The 22,833-nt window shown below is 39.6% G+C and overlaps 1 protein-coding gene across 2 annotated transcripts in view; it reads right to left on the bottom strand.

Annotated features, from left to right (window-relative positions):
• SEMA3D (semaphorin 3D) overlaps positions 1-22,833 on the bottom strand; it is a 140,460-nt gene that overhangs the window by 23,415 nt on the left and 94,212 nt on the right. For both annotated transcript variants that reach the window (XM_058022757.1, XM_058022758.1), the window contains exons 9-11: positions 11,717-11,831; positions 11,207-11,276; positions 8,857-9,001 (exon numbers count right to left, since the gene is read on the bottom strand). In XM_058022757.1, the coding sequence (XP_057878740.1) occupies positions 8,857-9,001; positions 11,207-11,276; positions 11,717-11,831 (330 nt within the window). The remainder of the gene's footprint in view (positions 1-8,856; positions 9,002-11,206; positions 11,277-11,716; positions 11,832-22,833) is intronic.

Below are 22,833 nucleotides of genomic sequence, written 5' to 3'. Positions count from 1 at the left end.
TTTAGTTCACATTCCCAACAACCCAGTTTGACATGTATTGAATCTATGGTGCCAGTTAAGAGCTTGTGGTTAGGATTTCTTCCACTACGTAAGGTAGAGTAACAACTAAACACTAATTTCTGACTGAGGGAAAAGCTTCACAGAAGTATCTATCTGCATATTCAGAAACAAAAAAGGCCAGCAAAGCACAGACCAGCTGATGTTATACATCCACATCTACGGCCACATCTGAAATGTCTGTTGGGGTCAGTTCCTGGTCTATCTTAGACCCCAAACACTGCCACAGCACTGCCACGGGGAAGGTGACACTTGGAGAATGCCTAAACTACAGCAAAGCCCATCTCAACATTAAACAAAAGACTAACCAGGGGTCTGCACTTGAACCTGCTTTTAGTTAACAGAGCTGTAGCCCCAGTGATTTAAGAGTCTGTAGCTTATTTCCATTCCTTGCTTGAACTGAATGTTATGGCTATCTAGAGAGCTAACAGACTTTGTGCAAGTGTCCATTTACTTAGTGCTGTTTCAGACTGGGAGAGTTAAGTCTCTGCATGCCCATCTTCATAATGGATCTGAAATAACTGATTGAAAAGCATCTTAAGCCCCTGGATCACCTAATAGCTTTTGGCAATTTCCCCATGGACAGTAAACCTGCGCCAATTTGAATTAAGATAAATTCCATCACACAGTCATTTCTGTTTCATTGTACAATTCCATTTATAGCTGTGAAAGAACAGACAAGGAAAAGAAAAAAAAGGGTTGCATTGTCATGTAATAATCACCCAAAAACCATTCCTTGAAGATACAGTTGAATACAAGTAAGAGAGAAGAAAAGGAAAGTCCTGTTGAAAAAACCAGTTCCACTGGAAACATATTGCAGGCAGCAATCCCCTAGGGGCTTTGTGCCAGCACTCCTGTAAGAACTTCACCCTCTGGCTTGCTGGGTATCATCTCCCACATTCTGTTTTCTGCTGTGCTTTTACACAGTCTTTGCAAGGCTACATCCTTGCATTGGGCTGTATTCAGCTTGGCTTTTGAAGAGAACAAGATCAGTTCTTGTTAAAATAATTTCACAAAGAAATATTACTTTGGGACAAAAATTAGACTTTGGGATTCAAAAATTATGTTTACCTTTAGAGGTGTGGAAAAAATGTTTTTTTGGATAAATACAGAGAAATGTGACAACTTTAATTGTCTTTGAATCAGAGTTTTGCATTAATTTATTCTGTAAAGGATGAGAAACAAATTCACCTCTTCAGCTTCCCAACCATGCAGTAACTCTCTTTCCCTCACAGTGGACTACAGGTTGATTTTCCCCATATGTTCCTTTCCTGTGGTTATGCTCTCACTCATTACTCAGAGTGACCATCTACAACTACTGGAAATGTGCTGACTGCTCACCTATTAACAACTCAATTCCAGAAGCCCATTTCTATGTGAAAAATAGAAATGGGAGTAGCCCCTTCAGTCTTAAAGATCTCCTAGATTTTTGCCAAAAATCCATCATCGGAGGAAGATGAGAGCAGTGACATCACTCACCAAAAACTACTGGGATGAAATTTCTGACAATATGGAACTACAGAGCTGTTACAGTAATCCCAAAGGCCCAAACCCTGCCATGCACGATACAGGGAAATCTTCTGCCAGCTTGCATAGTTAATTTAGTAAAAATAAGGACTAAGGGTTTGATCCAGAGATCTGCTTCAGTCAACAGGGTCTTTTGCAATGATTTCAGTGGGCTTTGGACCCTATCCTAAGACAGCATGACCACCAAGAACAGCTGGGCAGGTGTGACTGTTATCCTTGGCCAGTGGAGTTACTTTCAGAGGCATCACTCACTGTGGCATGATGGATGGAACAGGGGAATCAGAGAGTCATTTTGGCCACCCTTTGGCAAAGTTCTCAGGCAGTTTTTTAAAGCTGTGTCCACCCATCATTGCAGAACAATTCCTGTAGGCTTGTGCTTCCTTTCCTAGCAATCAGTAGGATGTAGGATGGTCAAGTGGGTGAGTGAAACAACCTTTCATGTCTGAAAATGTGAGTTCACATCCTGTTGCAGGTCTCATGACAGCAGTACTGGGTTCTCTGCCCAGTTCATAGTTCATTTATACACATCATCAGCACCAGATGCTGTCTCAGATATGTGACATCTCCCACTGGGAACAATAAGATACTGGTTTTTATATCAAATGTCACAGGAGTAGGTTGGCAGAGTTGTTTCATGTGGACTACAAGAGAATCTGGCTTCATAAAAGTTCTCATAACACTATCACTGTGCTCTCTCAGCACCTTCAGCTTTTGCTGTAGGGTGGGATTCATCTCACCTGATCTAGATTTTAATCTTGGCTGCATGTGAACTGTGCAAAAGAGCAGCTTCTCTTCTCATAGAAGCCTGTCTTTCTCTTTCTGATAGAGAATTCTAAACAAGCAGCTCAGATTTGATGCTCTTCATCTAGATAGCTGATATCAAACAAAATTAATCATATGGTATCAGTCAAGTTCCTACCACCAGATGAGAGTTTTGCAAGAAGCTTGTTCACCATATAATCTATTCTTCAGAGGTTGCTTAGGCCTTTGCTGCCATAAATAATAAATTGATAAAAATATATGTGACAGAAATATAATCAATATATAAAATATAATATATAAATACAAAAAATAAATAAAATGTATGTGTCAGAAGGATAAAACAAAACTAGACAACCACCCAAAACAAAAAAACAAACAAACAAACACCCCCAAACCCAACAGAAACAGACTTGGAAGTGCTAAAGGCATCTCTATTCAACTGCTGTATAAACTCTATGGGCATAAACCTTTTGAAAAATCAATAGTTACTTAAATTTATTGAAATGCCTTCTGTGTGAGCTCAGTTTGACAGTAATCACTCTGGACTACGTCCTGATCCCACGTGATCTACAAAGATGCCTTCTCTTCCCTCACCTGTTATTTGTATGAATGTGGTCACACAGTGGTAAGTTAAGACTAATCTTTCTTAAATAAAAGCAAATACACACTAAATTAACACCACCACACATTTGTAAGCTTTTCTCCTTTTTTCACTTGTCTTATTAAATTTGCAGCTTAGCAGAGTGCTGGATGTGTGGATCTCACACAATGCTGAGACATACAGTGTGACTGTGCTAACATTATGTGGGAAACGTGGCCAAGTTTCTCAAAAGCTGGTGCCAGAAGCTGGGCTCCTAAATAAACCTCCAATTTGCCAAACTGGATAGTGCTTCACACCATCTAGTGAACTCAGTAAGTGCTGCTGGATCTAACACCTATTAAAATGGTGCCAATTATTTGGGAATCTAGCTACAAGGTATGTCAACACATATCCTTTTCATTAATGATGCATCTGAAGTTCAGCAGTGCTGGTGTCTCCTGACAAACTAAAAAGAGAATGTTGTTCCCTGGGAACCTCAAAAGGGTTTCTATTACAAGTGTGTTGAAAATCCCAGTTTAAATATGTCTTGTCACATGTATCCTGAGACCCACTTAACACTGTGACTCAAGCAGCTACAGGGTAGGGTAGATTGATTATACTGAGTGAAGCAGGCATCTGCTTGCTTTTATGATGTCCAGGCTGGGAATATTTATGGATTTCACAAGGACAACTGAGAATCATGCCAGCAAATCACTCTTGTGAGTACTGGAAGTACCCAGTATGAAATATGAAAGAGTGAAGTATTTCTTAAATCTCCCCCATAGCAGGGAATTAGATGTCTTAGTCTGGGCTTCCCTCCTTGAGCAGGTGTCCCTTGTCCTGGGAACTCCTTGCTCCTTCATTAATTGAAGGTGTTTTACTTTTCATAGGTTAATTATCTCTTATCTTAGCCAAAACTAGTAACTAATAAGTTAAGTCTTCCAGGCTCTGTATAAGTTGTCTTATACAGAGCTGATTCATCAAGCAAACAGCAGATAAAATAGAGGAATTACCTTCATCCTCTCACTTCTGTGACAAATGGGGACCTCCAACACAGCCAATGCACTGAAGATGGAACTTGGGCTCCTGAGAGGCCTAAACACCATGTGGCTTCTTTTCTGTAGACTGATCAGAGCTTCTCACTCCATTCTGCATTTGTCTATAAAGTCTACAAAATCCCTAAATGCTCTCTACAAGATGAGTGCCAGGAAGACTGAACACTCAGTGGGGAGACTTTCACAGTAACCTTGAAGCTCCTCAGTGAGCCTGGAGGAAGGCTGGGGTGAGGGGAACAAATTAGGTTTGTAGGAGAAAAAAAAACAGTGCCAATTTTAAATGGAATCAAAGTCACTCTTCCCTTGCAACAAAAAGCACAAACAAAACAAACAAAAATTTTAAGTCCCCTATTATTTTTTAAATGGTTGTATCCCATTGTTTGTGCAAGATTTGTTTCTGTGTTTTTTCTTGAGCACTTTGTATTGCTTTTCCATTTAACACACCTGTGCCCTTGATAGAAAAAGCTGAGAAAATTGAGCATTAATCTGAGACTAGCTGAGCTGAGACCAGCAGGATGAGTGAACTTGACTTTGCAGGTGGCACTTTGCAATTCTCTGCTGACCTCCAACATGAGGAAAGGTGACAAGGTTTGCAACGTTGCAAAAGGCTGTTACAAGCTGGAAGGTGATTCATGTTGTGGAAAACAGGTTGGTAAGTAACAGGAGGTGTAGGAGGCTTTCTGAGGAAAATAAAACCATAAAGTGAAACATTTCACTTAATTAAGCTGCCCTATTTTACAGTAGGGAGATCAAAGGAGAGAGGAATTGGAGAAGCAAAGAATGCTGTCTGTCCCATAAAAGATAGGTGAAAGGGGAAGATAAGCCTAAAAATAACAAGGGCAACCTTAAATGTTTTATGAACAAGCTTATTAAAGCAGCAAAACTAACCAGAAGGGAGGACAAGGGAGGCTTTTGGCAGGCAGTATTTCTCTCTGGCACAGCCAACTCCCAGTGCACACCACATCTTGATCAGCCTGCACACTGGACTACCAGAGGAAATAAAGGAAGGGGTTCCACTGAAGAAAGGAAGAGAAAGCAACTGAGAGAAAAGAAGATGAAGAAGGATGAAGCTGAGTCAGGGGAGGTTTAGGTTTGGGTGATGGAAACCTGATGGAAAAGGTTATTCACCCACAGGGTGGCTGGGCACTGGAACAGGCTCCCCAGAGAAGTGGTCACAGCCTGACGGAGCTCTGGAAGCATTTGGACAATGATCTCATGTACATCCTGTGACTCCTGGGTGTCCTGCACAGGCCCTGGGTTCAACTCCATGATCCAAATGGGTGTCTTCCAGCTCAGTGGATTCTATGATTCTAAGATTCCATGATTACAGGAAAATCTGAGGGGTTGTAAGGGAACTCATTTAATAAAAAGAAAACACAAAGACTTCAAGAGACCCGGACCATATTCAGATCTGGAGTAGAAAGAGGTGAGACATAAAACTCTGTAAATGGACAAGAGCAATGTGTTGGGCTGCTGCTTCTTCTTGCACCTAAATGACACAGACTGCCAGGTTCTTATTTTGCTCATTCAGATGTTTGTTTTGATCTTTTGACAAATCAGATCAGACCCACCAAAACACTTGCTGTTGTCCTGGCTAGCATTTAACAGTCCTGCATTCTGCAGTAGATCCCACTGAGTGTTAATCTGCATCTTTAAATACTGACATTTCTCTAAAAGTCTGATCTTAACAATATTTACTCATCATCAATGAAAGGAGTATGACTCCTGTGTACCGCATCAGAATTTCCAAATGGGCACTATGAGTTGCTGTGATACTGCAATTCCTACAGCTCAATAAATCAACGAGAAAAGTTTTCTTGCTCCTAATTCACTGAAAATCTTGTTTAAATGCAGTCTGTGATTTCTGGGATGGCATTATGAAAAGTCTGCTTCAGAATACAGAACACATTTTAACGGAAATTCTCCATGGTTTCTTTATTAATGGACAATTTCCTGAGAGAAACCCTAAAAGACTGGAATAAAACTGGATTTGTTATCTGGGGACAGCTGCAGATATACAAGTCCAATTTTTTAAACAGCCAAAGCAGATAGAGCAAAAGCTCCCTTGGTTTTCAACTCACTCTTTGTGTCGGGGCTGTCTGCTTCATGCTCTTCTTTCTGTCTCTTTTTATTTTCACCTTCCAAATGGAAACAGATTTGAAGCCTTGCCACTGTTTAATTCCCATTATTTTCACTTGCACTTTAATACCGCTGAGAGAAGTTAAAGAGCTGTATGCTCTGCAGCGTGAGTGGTGTGGAGTGTGCCAGAAGGCCCTGCCACCATGTCCAGGAGTGTTTTGATGACAGCAGAGGGCAGGCAGAGCCTGCCACAGCCCAGGGACATGGGCAGAGAGGGGCTGCTGCTGCCTGAACCCACTCAGCATTGCCAAGGCATGATATCATGGTCATGCTGGGAGTTTATCTCACACACAAATTGCCACAGGAAGCATTTTGTCAAAATTTTAAAATCAAAGTAGTCACAGTCTCTATAGTGAGCAGCTTTATTTACTTAGGAGATAAAGGCAGCGGAGCAGAAAGTTAAATTAGGGTATGCAGTCTCCTGCTTCTGTATAAATGCTGAAAGGAAGTCAATGCATTTCTCAAAGCCAACCACCAAAAGAAATGCATTTCCTAAAACAGCCATTTTTAGACTTTGCCAGTAACTTAAAGTATAGGAAATATAGAATCAGAGCAGTGTAAGCTATGCCAACTGTAGGCAACACTTACACGGAGCTTAAATTTCAAAAATGTTATAGCAACTTAAAAAAGGGTAGATTATCCCTCTGGCTTTGTTCTGAGCATTCCTGAACCACCTCACAGCTGACAAAAAATGACAAAATTAATCTTTAAGGAAAGCATTTCAGCATTCACACTGCAATGGTCTTCAAGGTTCAAGCTGCTTCTTTTCCTTGCCTTTTAGCACAGTACTGCTTGTCCAGATCCCACCCTAAATCCGTTCATATCCAAGTTTGGCAGAGCCCATCACGAGCCAAGAGCATGGCATGAATCTACTTATTTGGATTCCCTACAACAAACTACTGAGCCTCAAGTATTTTGCAATCCAGCTCACTAAGGGAACAGATAAAAAGTTATGCAGAAATACATTTACCTCATCTACGTAGTAAATAGATAGGTATCTTTCTTCTGACAGCTTTCCTCAGTAAATCCACTTCCTTTCTCAGTCCTTGGTCAGACAAACTCCTACAGACTATGAAGGTTTGGAGGACTTTTAAGATACTGTTTCCTCACAGCTGTTATCAGGTGCTTAAACGAAGCAGTTGGAGAGCTAAGGGCTGGCTTACAGAAAATATTTATCTTTAAACTTTCCAGCTTCTACAAAACTTGCAACCATGGATATTCAAATCAGCGATAAAGATCAGCACTGACATGCTTCAGCATGGCATGTTTCCTTCCTTGAGAATCCCAGCTCAACCATGTGATGGCTAATACACTCAAAAATGCAATGAGCTTATGACCCGTCTATCTGTGCAAAGTGTTCATCCTTATGGAGCACTCTGAGTTTTTCAAGAGAGTTATTTTAATCACTTTAGATGCCATGGGACCAGCTATTGTTCTCCTTGGCACCATTTTTGTAGCTAAAATTAAATTAATCTGATCTTCTTAACCAGCCGTGGAAGTTGCACACACACACAAAAAAAATTAAATTTAATCTTCTTTATGCGGGCACTGTGTATTTCACATGACAGAGAGATGCGTAAGCTGGCAATGCCAAAATTGTCCAAATAAGCTGAGATTTGCTCCATTGGGGCAGATCACGGGCAGGCCAAATTATGAGCTGTCCTGGTCTTTGGAGAGAGAGCTGCTCTGAGGTTCCTCCTCAGCTGAAAGAAGGAATCAGCACCTGGGGCCTGACCTGCCGAGCGCTGGGACGACCATGCAGTTCAGCCCAGTGAAAGGATGAAGCAGGAAACACAGAGACACAGCGAAATGTGTGAAAATATGAACTAAATTAACTAGTACACCAGCGCTGAGGCCAGAGAAATAGCGCAGAAATGGCCACATTTCTAGGCCACGTCCAACACTGACAGCTCACGGCTGGCTGCCTAATATTTGTTCACTGAATACTGACCAAGAGGACGAAGAGCTATTCCAGATAAAATTGTTGCTCTTTTACTGTTTTATGTACAAAGAGTTGCCTAAAGTTGTGATGATGTTTTTAAAGTTGAAGTGTTTTTTGAAAATACCATTTCTTCCTCATCTGTAATGTCGGCCTGTGCTTTCGAAATTTAATACTGTGACAGAAGTGGGAAAAGAAAACTTTAATGAGTTTTTCAGTTTTCTTCCTTGCTTTTAACTGCTACAACTGAGAGACTGGGGTTAAAAGTATTTCCAGATACCAAATTTCTCTTTTCTTCCTGTCACTTACTTTTTATCACATAACATGTCCAGCAGTTAGCTCCTTATTTTACTTTAAAACACAACATATGCACAAATAGACACAACAGAATTAGTGACACTATCACAATGATTTTAGCAGACATGAAGGTAACAGAAATACAGATAAAAAACCTGTGATAACTATATAAAGAAATACTTTTGGCTTTTTATGAAGCATTGATGCCTTAGAGGTGATCCCAACAGACAGAAATATAGCTGTACAGTGGGAGACCACAATATGAGAGACAATCAGGAAACAGTCTGGACACAGTGTTATCTCAGAGACATGGAAAAATGTATATTCATATACTTACAGTGTAGGTAGAAGTCTGAGCTATCAACAGAGGGGGAAGAGTTGAGAGGATAATTTGAAACATCCTGAGCAGAAAATACAAATTACCAGCCTGGGGAGGGACGGGTGTGAAGCATGATTGCTTTTTGAGTAGAAGCAGAGTGTGTAATTAAGGAGAGACTCACTGTGCCAGGCCTGGGGTAGGGGATGCGGCCCTCGTACTGCACCCAGCGGTGATCGGCGCTCTCCTTGTGCGCGTAGGGGCCATTGAACACGGCCCTGATCTCGGCCATGCTGTACACACACACTGCAGAGCCCTTGAACACCGAGCTGCAACGGGAAGAAGGGTGAAACTGAGTCAGGAGAGGTTTAGGCTGGGTATCAGGAAAAGGTTATTCACCCAGAGGGTGGTGGGGCACTGGAAGAGGCTCTGGACAATGTTCCCATGTACATCCCACGACTCCTCGGTGTCTTGCACAGGCCCAGGAGTTGAACTCCATCATCCAAATGGGTCTCTTCCACCTCAGTGGATTCTGTGATTCTAGGATTCCATGATTACAGGAAAACCTGAGGGGTTGTAAGGGCACTCATTTAACGTGGGCAGGCTGCAAACACCCCCGGGATCTCAGCCAGGGAGCCCCCAATGGGGCTGGGATCAACCCCACACCTGGCAGCTGATGTGCTGCTGAACATGAATGTGCACAGGGGTCTGTAACTACAGACATTTAATGCCACTGTTGTTGATGCCTAGAGAGGCTGACCTGGAACAGAGGCTAGACAGTGTTAAAGGAATAAAGTAGGTATTTATTAAAAGTAGGTATTTATTAAAAGTTATTTATTACTTATCAATCTGACACTGGGAGGCTGATGTGCTGCTGAACATCAATGTGCACAGGGGTCTGCTAACTACAGACATTTAATGCCACTGTTGTTGATGCCTAGAGAGGCTGACCTGGAACAGAGGCTAGACAGTGTTAAAGGAATAAAGTAGGTATTTATTAAAAGGTCTTCAAAGGATACATCTTGGGCAGTGCAAGAGCCTAGCTGGGGCTCTACCCAAGATGGACCAGTCACAAGTCTTCTCACTTTTATAAATTTTGGTCCATTTACATACTGGGATTAATTGTCCCATTACAGCTTTAGCTTATGCAGTTCAATCCTCACAGATTGCTCTCCTCAATTCCCTGCTGTTTATCCTTTTTGGACCTGAAGCTGCAATGCTGTCCCTAGTTCTCAGGCTGGAAAATTATTCTTTTTGTATAACTGAACTGTGAAAAGAAGTTGCTAACACTTTATATGAAGTTCAGAGTTATATATTAAAGCAGTACAGAATCTGGAAAATATGAAAGCTAGAACTTAAGGCATCATTGTTACAGTTTTAAGCTTTGCTCGGTTGAAACCTAGTTTGGCCTTTGGGACTACTTGATAGAGTTTTTTTTCTTCTAGTGACTGACAGTCTCCAGCTATCATTTACTAGCTTTATTTTTACATACTATTTTAATTAGAATTTTATCCAGTGAAGGATATTCATTTACATTGTGTTCACATCTAGAACCCCATATAGTAGTGATATAGGTGAGGTCCCTGAGAATTAAAAGTTGCATTGGAAAGACCAAAAAAACAAGATATAAAAATAAACACTTATTGAATTTTCATGCATTTTCCCTTTTAAAAATGTATTTGTCTAAAAAAATCTAAAACAGTTCAGTTTTCCAAAGAACACCATGCCAAGTTGCTGAGTAGCATGTACTTTAGTTGCTTGACAGACCATTTCACTTATTGTGCAATATTTACTTCAGTTTTAGAGTATTTTTTGTGGTTATATATTCTAGACAGCTACTGTGGTTACTGCTTCTGAATTAAGGAGTGTCTTGGCAATTCCTCATTGTACTCATACTCTTCAGCATTTGGCTAGTCATTATTTACACTGAATTCAAAAGTTCTGGATACAAAAGAAAGAATTTTTAATTTTCTTTCTGACTTTTTATAGAGAGCACCTCACTATTGATCTGAAAGATCATTAATTAATTAGTGCAACCTCCTAAGATAAAGCTGGGTTATCCTTTCATTAACTCTGAACTATAAAATCATTCAACTATCAGTTTAGAGAATAATTTTGATACTAAGAAATAGCAATGTCAGTGTTGCTTACAGAAATGAGGCTTCACAACAATCATTTGCCTAAAATTGTAACTATTGGTTGCTCAATAAATATTATAGAAATTTACAAATTCACTGGATGAAGCTGAAATAATCTAGTTTGCTTCGGATTGTTACAATTACATTACTTTTTATAATCACTCTCAAAAGATAGGCACACAAACAAATTAAGTTAGACACAATTTATTATTTCCAGTACTGAAAAATATTGTCCTCAATGACTACAATCCTGACACTGGACACCAAATTCCAGCAGTTCCTACTCTCAGGAATGAGGATCTAGTCTAGAAGACCTGAGAATATACAAAAGTATAAAAGTTCTGAGTAAGATCTTCATCATTTGTTTTCAGAGGCAAATACAATCCCAACACATACCTTGTTGTAGTGAAGACTCCATAAACAAGAGGGTTTCTCTCATCTCTTGTAGAAAGTAAGAATATATCTTCTGCAATGAGAAAAATATATTTGGGGATTTAAATTTTTTAGTTAAACATCCACTGACTATTTCTACATTAACCATCTGTAACTAGGAAATTCGTAAAAATATAACCAGGTTATATTTTTGTTGGAATTTTAGTTTCTGCCGTGTGAATTTGTAGCAATATTCTGAAATGTGTTCATTTGCAGATAGTGTGGGTTTTATGTCAAATCAGATTTTTACTTTCCAGCTTTTGAGGGAAAGGGAAAAAGACTGTAATTCTGATCAGATCAGTATTAGCTATAACTAGGGACTTCTGATCAAAGTCAGAGGTATTACTAGCCCTGTTTGGAAGAAGATTCAAATCAAAACAAGACATACTGCTTCTATAAACCAGAGGGGGAAAAATTCCAACAAAAGCAGGTATTACTAATGTCAAAATAAACATTAAAGAGAAATCAACTTACGCAGCTCATCGAAATGTGTGTCTGTCCCTTCAGGACCAGGTATGGAACACACAAGCCTGGCTTTCAGAAAAGTTGTCCACTTGTTTATTAGGCTTCTTTGGCCTCCCATATCATTCTAACAAAAATAAAATGAAATTCTGGAATATTAAAAAAGTAAGGGCTTTAACACATGACAGCACAGTATGGACTGGCATCCTCTGATTCCACAGTTAACTCCAACAACAACATAAAAATCTTTTTTTTTCATTTTCTTTTTCCTAGAAGTGTAGGAGAGCCTTTGTCTAAGTATCTTCTGCAGTTACTTATCAGTAACTGCAGAAGATACTGCCCTTCAGAGAGAGGGCAATTCAAATTTTCTCATTATACCCAAAACTGATTGCGAAGTTCCTTCCCCAGGTTTTTAACTGGAATACCCATATCACATGACTTCCTGCTCTCTGTGAGGCTAATTTTTATAATTAGTTATTCTTCAAAATTCTTTGCAAACCAAATAACAGAACAGAATATTTTTGATAGATTTTGCAAAAGAAAAATGAAAACTATATTCATCAACAGCTTACAATGCAAATACAGGACTGGGTTTTTTTTTTTTGTGTACACAGTATAGAGAAAAATGCATTCCAGACAAAACCAAAGTCATATTATTCTGATAATCATTGTTACAGGAATATCAGTCTGTCTTCCTGCAACACGGATTTTTTTCATTTATTTTACTATGGGTTTCCAAAACATAAGCACGCTTGCCCAAATTTCAATTAGCCACTGGAGAAAGAAATAATCTATAAATGATCTCTTGAAACTGGAATTACGTCTCTGAGGGGTAAGTGACCTTCTACTGACTTGGATCAGCAGAGGTGTATGGATAGTAGATTTTAGAAGATTTAAATTTTAAGAACCCAAATTGGGAGTTTGCTCATGTACTTCTTCCATGGAGTACATGAAGGACCCTGGTGGTTCCAAGCAGCAGAACTATTTAGGTTCTGCAAAGCTATTTGGCCCCCAGAACTCTTTATCCTAAAAATGGTAAGGGTAATGATATACCAGCAGGAACCAAGAATTGAAACACTTGAAAGAATGTCATCACCAGCTGTAGTCTCCCAGCTGTAGGTTCTCAATGATTCCAGGAAGGTGCCTCCTCCCCTCAGTTATGAACTCTGAAGCTTAAGGGGTCTGTGCTGTAAGTTTAAGGACCACGAATTTAGCAATAAATATTCAGCCCCTTCAGATTCATAAGGAGAAATCACTTTTTTGTTAATTCACTTTGCAATCTGAAGGCACAGAACCAGCCAGAGTAGGAAATACTGAGGGGTGGGAATTACATGTCATCACCACATTTGTATTTGGCCCTTCAGGGCTGTATCATACTACAGGCATTCAGAAAGATGGTTTTAAGTGCTGAAATCACTTCACAAGGAGTAACACTTCTCTGGTAATGCACTCTAACTGCTTTTCCTTTTCATGTACCTGCTACTTTCAAATAGATTAGCTCAGTTGGAAATGATTCCTGTTAATGTATGGCCTTTGGAACTCCTGCTCTTACAAGAATTGCTGCCTCCTCTCTTGATTTCCTGAGGTTCTGCCAAGCCTGAAGCTTTGCATCTACCCAACAGATTTATTACAAAGGTGTCAAAATTAGCAGCCTGAAGCAAAAAAAACCTCTGCATGTGTGTGTTCTGTTCAAAGGCAGAGCAAACAGACTTTGTGCTGCAGCTGAAACCAAACAACTACAAAGATGCAACAAAGCAAGGAGTGTTAAGGTTTTCCTTCCTCTGGCAATTCAGATTAGCTAAGCAAATCTCACATTGCAGGGCTTTCACTTTGATTTCTGGTGAATGCAGAGCACCATCACAGGAGAAGAGATGTCTCTAACTACCTGACTAAAATCTGAGAACAGGAAGAAAGCATGGAGCAAGTGATGGGGCTGGAAGAGAAGAAGGACCCTTGCCTAGTTCCTACTCCTGTCACTGCAGCATTCAGCTTCTGCAAGAGATGGGAAGATATGTATTTGTGTTTTACCAACCTTAACTTGTGACCCACCACAGCATTTTCACAAATGCTTATTTTAAATGTATCATTAGCTCCAACGAGTTGCTAGAGAGCAGTGTGAACCAAACATTGTGCTCAAAGGAAGCAATCTTAGCAAGTGCTATGTGCATTAAAGTATAAAATATTTGGATTTAAGATGTATCTATATTTGTTTGCTCTCAAGCCAGGACATGATGTTAACCATGTTATTTGAATTTAAGAGGCATTAGAACAGACATTCCACTTGGTGTGCTTTACATATCCAAAAGCTGCCAAAGTAACACTGTGCACTTTACAATGGAGCAAAGGGGATTCAGTGACCAGTCAGCATTCCAAGAGCTACCAAGTCCTTCTGAAGCCAGAGAATGACAAATTTATGCTGCAGAAACACTGAAAAGACCTTTCACTGATTGAGACAGCTGCACATATAATATGCTGACATATCCTTCAACATGGTTCTTCCTACTACCATGGCTGAGTGAAATAAAAAGCACATTTTACTATGAAGATATTTTTGCTTGTGGTTTTGGGGGATTTTTTGGATCAGTAGACATATAGTACTGCTCAATTCTATATGTCATCTCTGTTTAATATGGTGCCTTTCCTTTCCTACAACATGCCCAGGATTCATGGAGATTGACTGAGAGAGTGCAGGAACTGACAAAGGCTATGATGATTTTATCTACATACAGAATTAGTTCAGCTCAGACTAAGGAGGTTCAGAAGCTATAAATAGTCTAGGTATGTCTTTGCTCCTCGAGTCTCAAGTAGAATTTATCTTACTAAGCTCTGCAAATGTCTATTTTTTTAAGTAAAGGCATCCCTTCCTTCCTCATACTATTTTTTGGTGCATATTAGGTCAGCCTTTAACCCATCTTGAGGCTTCAGGTGCTGGAGAACATGCAGTTTTCTCCCTTCCTTCAGACCTATATTTGGATGTGTACTCACTCACTTTGCATTGTATCTGCCCACTCTGGTGGAGATTCCTTGGACCCTCATCATTCCTGATTACTGGCCTCTGAGAGGCCGCACAAAGGAAATGCTGGCCCAAGTTATTTTTGGGACTGGGCTGCTACAGAAAGAAGACAGCCTCTTTTGCCAAAGAGATTATTTAGTAGTAGAAGTCTGGAATGAATCACTGATGTGCTCAAATGCTGTGAGCTGGCTGTAGGGCACGACATAAACACAGCAGGATGCACAGGCTGGGTACTCAGTGGATTAGAAGAAATGCATGGAAGAGGGAAAATCACCAAAGCAAAGTCCAGTTAGTGCACAAGTGGACAGAAGTTAGGATTAAACACAACGTCATAGGCTCCTAAGAAGCCCATTCAGCTGATTTATACCAAGTAAAGATTTGCCTCAAGCCTGTTTGAGTAATTAACTGAAATTATTTTTGACAAGAGATATGGTCTGAATACAAAGAACTCCAAATATTTCAGGGAGATTGGTCAAGAAGACAAGATAAATTTAAGTGCTGAGAGAAGGGGAAGGCAGCAGAACAAACCTTTCATTCCAAAAATACGGCTAATCTTTTAACAGCCAACCAGCCTTGAGTATCTGAAATCTTATCTCCCAAAATATCACTTCTAAGCACACCGGATTAGCTGTGTTTACTATAAACTTTGTTACCGGACAGATGAAGGCACTTAGGGACTGCATATTTCATTTTGAATATAAATAAAGCTTTAATTAGCACTTACTGCTTTGTAATCTCACAAGCTGTAACAAATACCAACACTTCTGCCTGAAATACCTTCTTTTTAACAGAAAGAAGTGCCTGCAAAATCTTGGTTACTTGTGCTTGCCTGAGTTAGAATTGTAGATAATTGCCAAGTAGAAGGAGGGTTGTTCAACCTGTCACCTGTTGGGGAAATACTATCCCAAAATATCACAAATAATTGTAACTACAAATTACTTAGATAAATGGGGAAGTAATACAATAGGACTTTAATAAATCAGGCAGACTCTTATTTACAGAAATCCTAAAATTTCATCCCTTTTCATTGAGCTGGTTGCAAAAAACAATTTGTTGGAGTGAGAAATCAGGTTTCTACCAAATTACATTGAGAATTCAAATATCAGATCTCCTGCTTCCATGAGCATAGGTAATTGTACGGCTTTCTGACATTCAGGAAGACTGCTGCCTAAATGGCACAGTGTAAATTTTGTGAAGTAATTTAAGGTCATGTCATGCACCTCTCTTGGGAATCTTCCAAGGAAATTTCAGTTTTCTGATCTGCAATTTATGTGCAATTAAGCAAAACAATTTAACTGCAGATTAAGATTTTTCAAACCATCTAGCTAAAGAGAAGTTCACATGAGAATAAAAGCCATCAGAAAAGAAACTGCTCTATGGTCAAATTATTTAAAAATCAACTTATATTAAAGGCTTTCTGTTGTATCTATTTCCTATTCTGTTGTATCTTGTATACTATATAAATATAGCTTCATTAAAATGAACAAATGTTGGTCTTGGAGTCCAGTAGGCAGGAAAACAGATGGCAACAAAACTAAAGAACATCTGCATCTTTGGGGATTTAAATCTCTTATTTGCTTGTAAGTAACAGTGACAAATTGAACATTAGAACAAAAAGTGCAGTTATCTGAAAAATCAGTCTACATCAAAGATGTCAAACACTGTGATTCATAAAACTTTAAAGACAGTAATTATCCTGAACAGCCTCTAAAAGGAAGAAAAAAAAAAGGGGGGAAGAAAAAAGAAAAAAGACAATGAGTGGAATTTCTAGAAGCAGGTTATTAATTACAGCCAGTGGCAAGATGTGCAAAAGGACTACCCAAAGAGAATTCCTGGCCTGAATAAAAGGAAATGTTGGGAACAGAGAGGAAAAGTGCTGAAACTGCAAAAGGCCCTGGAGCCTTTCTCTTATTGAAGCTGAGCTATGTGACAAAGCTACCAGAAACAAATGGCATCCCCTGAAGCAAAGCCTTATATTATGGAGGTAAAAACCTCCAACCTTGTGGCTGACTCTGTAAGTGGAGGAACAGCCAACTGCATCCTTTCAACTTCTGTCTTCAGGTTCACAGATCTTTCTATAATTATTCTGTTTTACTTTACATATTCTGTCCCCACTCAACTCTGTTAGGTACCAACCTAACACAGGAAAGTTAAATTGCTCCTTCAGGAATTCAGGTGCAAAATTTCTTGTCAAAACCATATGAATGTAGATGAAGATTCCTCCCGTGATTTCATCAGGCTGCAGGTGAAAACATCAAGCTACACATGGAGCGTGACTTGAGAAAGAATAAAAGCACACTTGAATTATAAGTTATAATAATGAGATTATATAAGTTATTATAATTATAATAATTACGTAATATTATTATAAATTATAATAATTTATAATAGTACTTGAATTATAAGCAAGAGAAAGAAGGCAAATGAGACTTCACAACTTTGCTCTCCTATGGATACATCAAGAAAACTTGGGGAAGTAACTTCTCTGTGTCTGCAGTTCCCATCTGACAATGAGTTGGGGGACTCTCTAGTTTCTGCTCATCAATCAGTCTTGTTTTTATTGAGAAAGTACACTGACAATGCATAACTGTTTGGTTCACCATGGAAAATGTTAATTTTTATTTTTGAAAATATTTAAACATCACACCCAGAAGTTTCGTCCAAATTATCTTTAGATGGGATCCAGACTGGAAAACCTAACAAGACAGCAAAAAAAAAAAAAAAATTCTGGACTGTTACTAAACATACCATGAAAAAATCCCCCAAATCCAGAAACTAACAGGCTCAGGTAAAGACCAGGATGGCTTGGGACAAATAAAAGAATAAAACCAGGAATTCCTGATAATTAGTTTCTTCACTTGGACATATACAAGTGCCTGAAGTCACTTGCATTTGATATTGTGACTCAGCATGGATAACCACAGGCTGAGAGCTGGGAAGGGCATGAGACCAAAGCACAAAGGTTGGTCATCATCTTAAAGAGTCCTTTAGAATCTGGAATCCTGAAACATCTGCATTTACAACACTGTACTCAATCAACAATAGCAAAGCTGTAAACTATGGTACATTTTTATAGTAAATGTACTGACAGGGAAAAAAAAAAGATAGGAAGATAATGCAATCATGTGAGGAAAACTTAAAAATCAGAAAGTCATTATTTGTACCCTTACAGATATTTGAACATCTGAGCCAAAGCACTCACAAGTCAGGGATTTGGGATTAGCCATAGGAACTTCAATTAACTCTAGAGGTTTCCACTTCTGAGCCAAGGTGTACTGGCAGTATCTTATGCAATGTCTCTCTGGCAACTAGGATGGCTTCCAAAATTTGCTTTGGAGGTTGTGCAGCTGCAATTCCATAATCCAGTTTTTAAAGATCTATCTTGACACTGCAACTTATTTCTCACTTTCCCTGAGGCTTAGTAAAATTTAGTTACACCTCTTTACATATAAGCATATCTAACATATTTTTGCCTCATCTGTAAATCATGATTTCCCCTTTCAAAACACCAATTATTGAAACACACCCATGAGGGACAGAAATTTATGCAACTTCCTATACTTATATAACCCTTGCCAATAAGAAAAGTTGGACCAAAAGACCTGACAAAGCCTGATGTTATATCTCTTAATCCATCACAGTTAGAAGCAGATACTCTATGGAACTGGACAATCTCCAACACATCAGCCTGTAAAAATGAAATCATCATGATGAGCATCTGCTTTTCTACATAATTTGAAAACTTTCAAATGGCACATAATGTGCAAATACCATATTTGGAAGTCCAAGAGGAGTTGGTTGCCAAAGGACTCACGGCTGCAAGGACACTCGGTAGGCAAATAAGGGCCAAGGTTGTCCAAGGGACGGTTTTTTCAGAGAGTTCTTAATCATTATTATTGAGAAATCAAGAAAAAAAATATTTCCCATGGCTGGAGTCGTGGGTAGGCAGTATTACGGCGACAAAGAAGGTATGTAAGCATGTAACACACAGGAAGTTAAATCTCGTCTGGAATGAGTTGCCTCCAGAACTGGAAGCAGGATGGCTGCAGGAGCATGGCTGTGAGCCCAGATCAATGGGCCCTGCTGAGAACGTGTGAACGTGGCTATTTGGCTTCCGGGACCCGGCTGGTGCAGCTGAACGGGAAAGCAGGACACTGCCAGGACAGCTCCAAGGGCTTTGGGGAGAGATCAATTATCCACACAACACAGAAATACCAACAATGACCATGAGCCAGTTATCCCCAGTCACAGTAAAGGCATGGCTAGACTATATTCAAGACAAGAAAAACTTAACTTACACACACCAGCAGCCCTGTGGCAAAGCCCGTGGAGAGTCTGGACTTGGAGCCACAGAGGAATAGCTCCGTCCTGCCACTCTGGGAATACAAATTGCTCTAAGCACCAGACAGGAGGCAAGGTCACAGCCTTGAACTCTGCTGATGTTCATGGCTTTGGAAATAAATTACATTACCCAAAGGTGGAATGCAGGGTGTGTCCAGGGCCCTTGACTCAAGAGCTCTTAAAATGATTACATTCCAGTGTGCTTAGAAAGTACAGTTTAACCAAGGGGGCTGTGCCTAATTGCAGTATGCTTTTCCCCAGGTACAGCTTGGTATATATAGGGGTGGAACGGTATTTAAAAAAAGAAAAAAGGGGAAAAAAAGAAAAAAAAAAGACAAAGAGCTCACTTGTTCCCGCTAGAACAAAGGCTGCTTCTGGATACCAAACACTTGGGGAAATATGGGAAAACATCAGGGGCTGAAGTCTGATTTCTTGGCAGTTGAGGTCTCGGAAACCAGCCTCTAAGACTGCAAGCTTTAACTTTTGCAATACATCACCAAAACCATTAAAGAGAAGCTTGTAACACAGCGAACGCAAACCGCTGTAATAATAAACAGGATTTTCATACTGCAGCAGAGAGACTACTGCTTTTGGCTAATTTCCACTTCATTCCAATAGGATGAGGTTGTAACTATGAAAAGATGTGTTTCTATATAGATAACAAACAAACAAAGGTCCAACAACTTTCCTCCCTCTTCAAAACTTTTTCTGTGACTCCTCTATGTTAGATTTCTATTTCTCCCTTTATTTGAGTGGGGAAAATAGGAGGGAAAACTGTTTTTTTTCTAGGGCTATACTTGTACATATACAAGGCTGTCAATAAATAGAATTAGAATTCTACCATCATTTAGCAGTGAATATGTACAAAAATGAAGCTGACTTGCTACTGGACTGCATACGACACAGTGTATGGACGCTGAAATTGTATTTTTTTTCAAAATCTTCCTCAATGTGTAATGACTCTGTACTGTCTTCATCTGAGGCAAAGTGGTTCAGGATTGTGGGCTTGAAGACAATGTAGCTGTAAAATCTTATGCCTGTGTTTACAGAAATAGGAATAAGTGGATCCATGCTCTTAAGAAGTTAAGGTTTGTGTGATCAATTAATATACATATGTCTAACTGCATGCATTTTAAAAAATAAATAAATTTTGCTGGCTAAAATAGTTATTTTTATTTTTGGTTGTGGCCTCATATGAAAAAAAAAAAACCAATAACCCCAAATATTGCAATTTATGTAAGTATGAACGCACCAGAAATTGGATCAGGTACTGCAGATAAGGCAATGATACTTTCACTGCCTTGCTCAAACCAAAAACAGGAAATGCCATTTGCCATGACAAATGACACAACTGGCTCTGAAAGTGGCTGCTGAAAGCAGCTCCTCCCCAGGGCCAGTGACACAGCAGAGATGATGCAGCGCTGAGTGGGGCTGAGCAGAGCTGCAGCACAGGCTGCAGGGCACTGGGGGCAGGTGCTCTGCTGAGCAGGACGAGGGACAGCTGCTGCACTCTGGGCAAGGAGCTGCCAGCAAGAGCACTGCAGTCTTCTGGCTCTGAAAGTAGCTGGGAAAGGGGAATTCTTTCCTGAGATTTCCCCTAAGGGAGGGGATCACTGAGAGATCGTATTGTTGAACCCTTGGAAATTAGCCAAAGAATAGGCTGCATTGACTGAGCTCCTTTCTAAAAACAAAGCCTGTTCTAATTTCAGCATGTGTTTCTGGCATTAATGGACTGGAGCCCTAAGGCAAGGCGAGGTAGAGAGCAATCAAGTTCTAGTAGAAAAAAGCTGTGTTTACACCAAGCAAACTACTTCAGAAGTTGCTGAGCTCCTCCCAAATGCTGTTATTCTCTGCTTAAGAGGGAAAGGAGGAAAGGCTTAACTCTGTGCAGTACAGATCACATTAATGAGACAGTGCAATTAGAAATTGTTGTTATCAATTGTTGCAATCAAAGGCATTATTCCTATGTCAGAGACAATTAAGCACAGCAGATGTTTCATACCACAGCACAGATCCAAAATATCTCAATCCATGAACAAAGTCTATTTGCATATTTAATTTATATCAAATGTCTATAATAATTCTATTTTTATTATAATAATTAGAAATATATTTTTTCATTTGTTGGTAATTAAGACAAATATAAAAAAGCAGGAGTCTGGATTATCAAAAGAATTCTGCAACCAGTGCTCAGTAAATAAAGAAGACAGTGTAGAACCATTAATAATAATCACCTTGCTTATCAGTTTTCATTGTTTTGGTTTGACTACTAAAAATAAAATTCATGACATTTTTCCTTTTAACATGATTAGTCTACAAATTCATTCTCATTTGAGGTATGATTATACACAGTCATTAGGATTTCCTTACAATAAATTTGCTTTTATTCTGATAGCTTATCTCCCTTTTTCTCTAGGTAAAGGATGCTGGTTTTCTCTAGCCAATATATCTTAGTTTACTATACACTCTCATGTGCCTTGGCTTGAAAATGTTGTCTATCAATTTCTCCTAATGCATTAAGTGCTCTCTCATAATCAGCAAATGCCATGTCTAGCAGCAAATCATAAATGTTTGCATTTCCATTCTGTCATTAATCACTCTGCTGTGAAATACCCAGCTAAAGATTATCCATTCTTTCGTCTGGCTAAAAACCTACTAGAGAACTGATTTATGAATGAGTGTTTTGTTATCTTAACACTTTAGGTGAAGGACAGAAGTGTGAAATGGCTGTGGCCACTGAAATCTCAGGTGGAGCTGGGAGTTTGCTGGACTGCAGAGCAGCTGTAGATTTACACATCCATACACTTGTCCACTCTTTGTTTTTTTCCAGTGTGTGTCCATAGCTGAATGAGTGCCCTTCTCCCACACACATCTTATTGCAAATCACAAACACTTTTGTTCATGTACTAATTTTCAAGTTTCTCAAGAAACTGCCAGCAGAATCACACTGCTCAGAAATTGCAAGTCTGTTAATGATTCTGAACAAAATCATAGAAATGTGCCTACTTGTGTGACTTCTGCGGTGCTGCTGATATCTAATTTATCACAAGATAAACATTTGCTCAAAGCTGATGTTTACTATGTTACTGATATGAAGGCAGCTTTCAAGTTCCATTTTCCTGATTTCCACCAGTGATTCCTGAGGGCCCAAAGACAGGATGGGAGCACTTCTACTAACTGCTTCTGTTACTACAGAATAGAGGGACAGAATGTTCTAGGGGACAATGGACTGGATAGAGTGTGCATCTGACACAGAAGCCTACAAACCCTTCTGCTACTGCGGGTAGAGACCTCAGTGAAACCATCAGGCTGCTAAACAGCAAACTACACTGAATACTGTCTTCATGGGCAGGAATTGTGGTTTTCTTCTCATCTTTTGAGGAGCATTCTGCCCTTGACAGAGATGCTTCTCTAAAAAGACTGAAGTTCACGACAGCCTCAGTCTGTATATACCACTGAGGCACAAATCTTTCATAAAGGCCAAACTCAAGCAGAATGAAGGGGAAAGTGAAGGAGTAATCATTCAAAGGAGGTCAGGCATCAGCCAAATGAACTTTTTACATTGCAGGAGACTCAGGGTCTCATTCCTCCTGGTAAATGGGTCAAGGATTGCTCTTCTTCCAAAGGGAGGAAACCTCCAGGCAGATGTGGGTGTATCTCAGAAACTGCGTATTTCCTTAGCCTCCCCTCACCCTAGTGGGTTATCAGGAATGTGCAGAAACAAATGACTGACCCCAGCTCTCAGCAACGCCCAGGAATGGTGTACAGAGCCAAG

Source organism: Melospiza georgiana, chromosome 4 (assembly GCF_028018845.1).
Source record: "Melospiza georgiana isolate bMelGeo1 chromosome 4, bMelGeo1.pri, whole genome shotgun sequence".
Classification (NCBI taxonomy): Eukaryota; Metazoa; Chordata; class Aves; order Passeriformes; family Passerellidae; genus Melospiza; species Melospiza georgiana.
The sequence above is the reverse complement of the archived record's forward strand: the minus strand, read 5'-3'. Positions and strand labels throughout refer to the sequence as shown.